Here is a 6,000-nt window from a genome sequence, read left to right as displayed (position 1 = left end):
AAACCCATTAGAATTCATAGGATTTCTACAAATTTCCGAAGATTTCAAGATAAATCTAACAGACTTTAAAGAATTCAAAAATATTATTTATATTTCTAAATTACTTTAAAATCTTAAAAGTCATTTAAATTCTACCGAAATTCCTCAAAAATTCTTGAACATTAGTTAAAATCTCTTAAATTCATTAAAAATATCTTGAACTCTTTTAAATATTTTGAAATCTTCTAAATTTCGTTTATAAATTTAAAAATTTTCGAAATCAAATAACTCCGGTTAAATCCCTTGAAACTCCCGAAAGTCTGTTTAAATACTTTAAAATATTTTTTAATTACATGAAAATCCTTAAACTCTTCTGATTTCTTAAAAAAATCATTTAAAATGCTTTCTATGATTTTAAATTCCTTTACTCACTTTTGAAACCATATTAAATCCATTGAAATGGCCCAAAATCCCTTAAAATCACTAAAAATCTCTTGGACTCATAAAAAGTATTTTAAAGTCTCTAAAATCTCTTGAAAATTACTTGAAAATTTTTGAAATTCATTTATAAATTTTTTTCTCTTCTTATTAAAAAGAATGTTTAAATCCCTGGATGCCGATCTCCGGGCCGACTTTGGCCCAGCGTTGGGCCTTTAGTCGGCTTTACTCTTTAACGAAAGATATCCCATAGTTGCCCCATTAGTTGGTCCATTGTTGGGCCAATAGTCGGCCTAACTTCTTCAGAACTTTCTAAATCCATTCATGCCGATCTCTGGGCCGACTTTGGCGCATATGTTGGGCCGTTAGTCGGCGTTAATCGTTAACAAAAGATGTCCCATAGTTGCCCTGATGGTTGGTCCATGTTCGGGCCAACAGCCGGTCCCACGTTGTCTGCCAACGTTGGCTGCATAGGTTGGGCCGACATAAATATCTTATAAATATAAAAGGTGGCCCAACTTTGGCTCCCTATCTACATCGGGCCAAAGTCGTTCCGACTTTGGGCCAACGCACCTGCTCTGGGTGCCGACCTGAATTCGCAATACCTGTTTATATTTGAAGTATAACACGTGTGATATTATCAGCTAATATTTAAGATATTAAAAAAGCGAGATTTTATCGGAGCAATGTCGTTGGTGCTTTATGTAGCGACAGAAGATTTTAACCCCGATTTGTCGGTATCTTCAGCATTCGTCGTGTTTGTTGTGGTTTTTCGGAATTGTAGTGCGTTGAAAGTTTTGGTGGAACATGGATCAAGTGTTTTTGAATGTATTACAATTTTCTCAAGAAAATTAGAACTCAGCTACAGGCATATTTCATATTAGCCTTGAACAGCGTGTTATCCTTTCCAAACGAAAATTGAATAATTGTGAAAAAAGGCAAATGCTTGAGGATACGAATATCAAAAACAGAAAAATAAGGTATGAAATCCTTTTGAATTTTATAGAAAAATAGTCGTGCCCCTTGGCGGCAGCTTTAGTCACCGCGGAACGGCCGCTGTGATTCATATAATACGTCGAGAACAAACGGAAATGCAATAAAACTGGTATATAAAATTATAAAAAAACATGTAAAACACATGATGAAGAACTTTTTATTGCTTAAGACTAACATGACTTATGAATCCGAAGTTGGTAGTGAAATTTGAACTAAACTTTGAAAAAACTCTGAGAAAGTACCCAGGTGCGAATTCAGGTCGGCGCCCATCGCAGGTGCGTTGGCCCAAAGTCGGACCGACTTTGGCCCGCTGTAGATCGGCAGCCAAAGTTGGGCCACCTTTTATATTTATAAGATACTTTTGTCAGCCCAACCTAAACAGCCAACGTTGGCCAATAACGTGGAATCGACTGTTGGCCCAACTTTGGCCCGAACATGGACCAACCATTAGGGCAACTATAGGAAATCTTTCATTAACGAGTAAATCCAACTACTGGCCCAACTCTGGGCCAGAGTCGACCCAGAGATCGGCATGAAGAGATTGAGAAAGTTCTGAAGAAGTTAGGCCGACTATTGGCCCAACAATGGCCCAAACATGGACCAACCATCGGGGCAACTATGGGACATCTTTCGTTAAGGAGTAATGCCGACTACCGGCTCAACTCTGGGCCAAAGTCGGCCCAGAGTTCGGCATGAAGAGATTGAGAAAGTTCTGAAGAAGTTAGGCCGACCATTGGCCCAACAATGGCCCAAACATGGACCAACCATCGGGGCAACTCTGAAACAACTTCTGTTAACGAGTAACGCCGACTACAGGTCCAACTCAGAGCCAAAGTCGGCCCAGAGATCGGCATAAAGGGATTTAAACATTCTTTTTAATGAAAAGAGAAAAAAATTATAAATGGATTTCGAAATATTTCAAGTAATTTTAAAGAAGTTTAAAATATATAAGAAGAATTTTAAAAAAAGCAAAAGAATTTTCAAGAGATTTTAGAGGCTTTAAAATACTTTTGATGAGTCCGAAAGAAAAGTAGTTATTTTAAGGGATTTTGTGCCTTCAATGGATTTAATATGGTTAAAAACCATAGTTATCATTTCGGTATGTTGGCTAATGCCTGGTTGGCAAGGTTAGCCCAACTCCGAGAAACTTGGCCCGACTATGGCCCAATGGAAAATTCGCACCTGGGCTGCGCCTTTGTAAGAAAAAAGTTTTTTTTGTCTGAAAACCGAAAACTTACGTTTATTATCGCCGCAAGATATGAAGAACTTCAAAGAAATGAAATTATTTTTCTAAAAAAGTGCTAAAAAACTGCCTCTTAACACTTTTTTCTATCTCACATTATGTTCGATTTTGTTTGCGAAAATATTGATAAAATCTTTTAAGATTGATTTTTTTCTCAACAATACAATTTTTGGGTGTCTAAAAAATAAAGAACAGCCTAACTTAACAGTCCTTTCCTTTTTTTCATCACTTCAAAAACGTGTACTGTTAAAAAAAATATCTTTAAGGATTTTTACACAGTTTTCGAAAACAATTGGAAAATAACTCTTAGATAGGAAAAAACTGTTAGGAGATATTTTTCTAGAATTTTATCAATCATTCAGGACAAGGACGTATACAAGTTTCAGTATCATACACTTAGGGTATATTCTAAGGGGCAATGTTAAATAACAGAATAGTATGATATGAAAAATGAGCAGTATTAAACATTTATTTCTGACAGAATTACATTGTGCAATAAAAACATTAAATAGTGAATGACAAAATATTTAATGAATAATAAAGTATGTAATGAATACTAAAATCGCACTGTCTGTGATTACGGAATTTTCCGTAACTTTAACCCCTTTTCCAGGTCTTTCAGGGCTAATTTTATGGAATTTTCTGTAACTCTAACCCCTTTTCAAGTTTGAAAAGTGCAAACGTTACGGAAAACTCCATAACCAACCATACACAGTGCCTAATAAAATATATATTGAATAATATGAGCACTTAAATGAGTATTTATACTAAGAAAGGGAAATTTATTCCAAAAGTCTACTAAGTTATTACGCAAAATATTGTCAAAGCATCTCTGAAAATAGCGATTATCGCATTCCGTGACAAATTTGTGACGCATCTCGGGATCTACCGATTGCCGTAATTCCTCGCCTACACATTGTAAAATAATAAGTTTAATCAGTTTAATGGCCTTTTTTAAGTGTCAAGGGTGAATTACAATTGTGAAAAAAAATGTTGTAAGAAAATTAATTTTTATAAAAATGCATGTATTTCGTTAAAAATTGTTATTTTTTGGTAGGAAATGAAATTTCTTGTATGAAAATTATTTTTTTGTTTAAAAGTCAACTGTTTCCTGAAACATTCACTGTATCTAATTTGCAATGAGGAGTATCTCATATTCCAATTAAAACTAAAGAATTTTCATTCAATTGAAAGAACGTCCAGTGCAAACAGAATTTTATAAGATATCAAACTAACGTACCCTAATAAACTGTCAACTTGGATGATAGAGACAAAATGAACGAATGAATTTGAAGATAATGATTAATTTAGTTAATAATTAATAATGCCATTAGCGGATACCAGTTCAAAAATGCATCCTATTATCTGTGTCCATATTTTGTTCCAGGTGAAAACAGAGGGGCCAATTAATGAGTCATGAAAACCAAAAAGTTCTTCATCTTCAACAAGAAGCTGCTCTAGCCAGAGAGGGATCGAAGTGCGTGTCAAGTGCTACGAAATTCTGAATGGAATTAAAAATGTTTTAAAGTGAAAGAGGCGTGTGCGTTATTGAAGAATCTATGTGGCGCGTGGGCAGACGCATGTGCATGTGCATGCGAGTACACAAGTGTAATAGAGTGCTAGGAGTGGTGGCTTATCGGCGATTCGATGCTGGGGAGAAACTGTATCATCGGAACACGTCGAAATCCGCTTCTTCAAGACAGCGGTGTAACTTCTCATCATCCTCATCTGACGACTTCGTATAGTGTAGTTTGGTGGTGATCGGTCGCCGAAGAATCCTTCAAAGTAGCCGGGCAATAGAGAAGCAGCGGAGGTCCTCCGGATCCAAAGACTTGACAAAAAGGCAGGATCCATGAGAGGAGAAAATGAAAACGAAGAAGCTGCTACCTATTGCGATTTGCGTCCTTCTGACCTCCTGCGCCTTTTCCAAAGAGAACTCTCGAGGCTCGAGAGGATCGGGACTCATTGCAAATCAGCCTCTTGCCACATCAAAGGAAAACTTTGATCTGGATTTTGCGGCGAAAATGAAGGACTCCTTCCACGAGATCCATGACTTGGACGATGTCAGGCAGAACGAAAATCTTGGTACCAAAGATCTTATCAACAGGGGGGCAATTTACAGAAACAGGCGTGCTGTCGATAATCTAAGGTAATTTTCCTTTATTTTCTATCGTTACTATCATCATCAATCAAACGCGTTTAGTTTCTGAATATGAAGGAAAAAATCATTTTTAATACAAAATAAAAGTTTCGAATAACTATTTATGTGTTAGAAGTTTCTGAACACTTAAATTCGAGCATAAGGTGATTGTGCCGCAAAAGCAGGTCTCATGAAAGAGAAAATTCATTTTTATTTTTAAAAAAGTGTAAAACATACGAAAAATAATTATTTTAACAATACTTGTAATTTATTTTTTTCTTATTGTCGCTTCGTGCAAATTTGAAGAAAAAAACATGGTTGAATCTTCATAAATAGTGGCTTCTTTTTTTGGGAAAAAATTGTGTTTTTTTAAAAAAGAAAATAATCTTCAAGAGAAGTATTATTAAAATAAACTTCAGTAATATCGTTTTTATTTTTTAAATCTTAGAAAAACTATTTTTTTCAGAGATCTGATTTTTGTCAGGATAGCTACCTTAAATTAGATTTCAGGAATTATGATCAGTTTGCTTTTAAAATAATATAAATTTAAAGATATTTTTTTATTTTACAGGATTTTACCCAATTTTACGAAAAATTCGAATCAGTTTAAAAGATATTTAAAGACTTAGAAGTTTGGAAGAAATAAAAAAATATTCGATTCAACAATCTCTTCAAAGGTTTTAAAATTCCTAAGGCCATTTACGGATACGAAAATCTTAGTACAAATAGCCGTATTTTTTTGGTACAAATAGAGCGGGGAAGGGTAAGTATAGATACTTCCAATTCTAAAATAAATATATTTTAAACTGACTGGAATTTCGTGTATAATGTCGAAAAGTCTTTCCAAATTAAAAAAATTGCCTCAAACATTCCAGATTTTTTCGAAATTTAAAAACATGTTTTCAAATGTTTTTTACTCTATTTTGTTTTTAAAAGTAATTTTTAAAATTAAAGTATCGTTACAAATTTTCCCATGGATGTTCAGAAATTTTTTTTCGAAATATTCAAAAATCTACATTTGCTTTTAAACTTGTTTGAATCTTCTTAACATTTAAATTATTTTCGAATGTTTACAAAACTTATAAAACTTTTAAAACCCTGCAAAATTAAAAAAGAAATCTTAAAATCTCCCAGATTCTTTTTCAACATGTTTTGAAATCTTCCAACCCCTAAGCCTATAAATTAATCTTTTAAAATGAAACCT

The 6,000-nt window shown here is 34.1% G+C and overlaps 1 protein-coding gene across 1 annotated transcript in view; it reads left to right on the top strand.

Annotated features, from left to right (window-relative positions):
* Positions 1 to 6,000, top strand: part of LOC117167773 (insulin-like receptor) — a 116,834-nt gene that overhangs the window by 81,082 nt on the left and 29,752 nt on the right. The window contains exon 2 of the mRNA XM_033352944.1: positions 4,044 to 4,805. Within this exon, the coding sequence (XP_033208835.1) occupies positions 4,522 to 4,805 (284 nt within the window). The 5' untranslated portion in view covers positions 4,044 to 4,521. The remainder of the gene's footprint in view (positions 1 to 4,043; positions 4,806 to 6,000) is intronic.

This window comes from Belonocnema kinseyi, chromosome 2 (genome assembly GCF_010883055.1).
Source record: "Belonocnema kinseyi isolate 2016_QV_RU_SX_M_011 chromosome 2, B_treatae_v1, whole genome shotgun sequence".
NCBI lineage: Eukaryota > Metazoa > Arthropoda > Insecta > Hymenoptera > Cynipidae > Belonocnema > Belonocnema kinseyi.
This window is presented reverse-complemented; position numbering and strand designations above follow the sequence as displayed.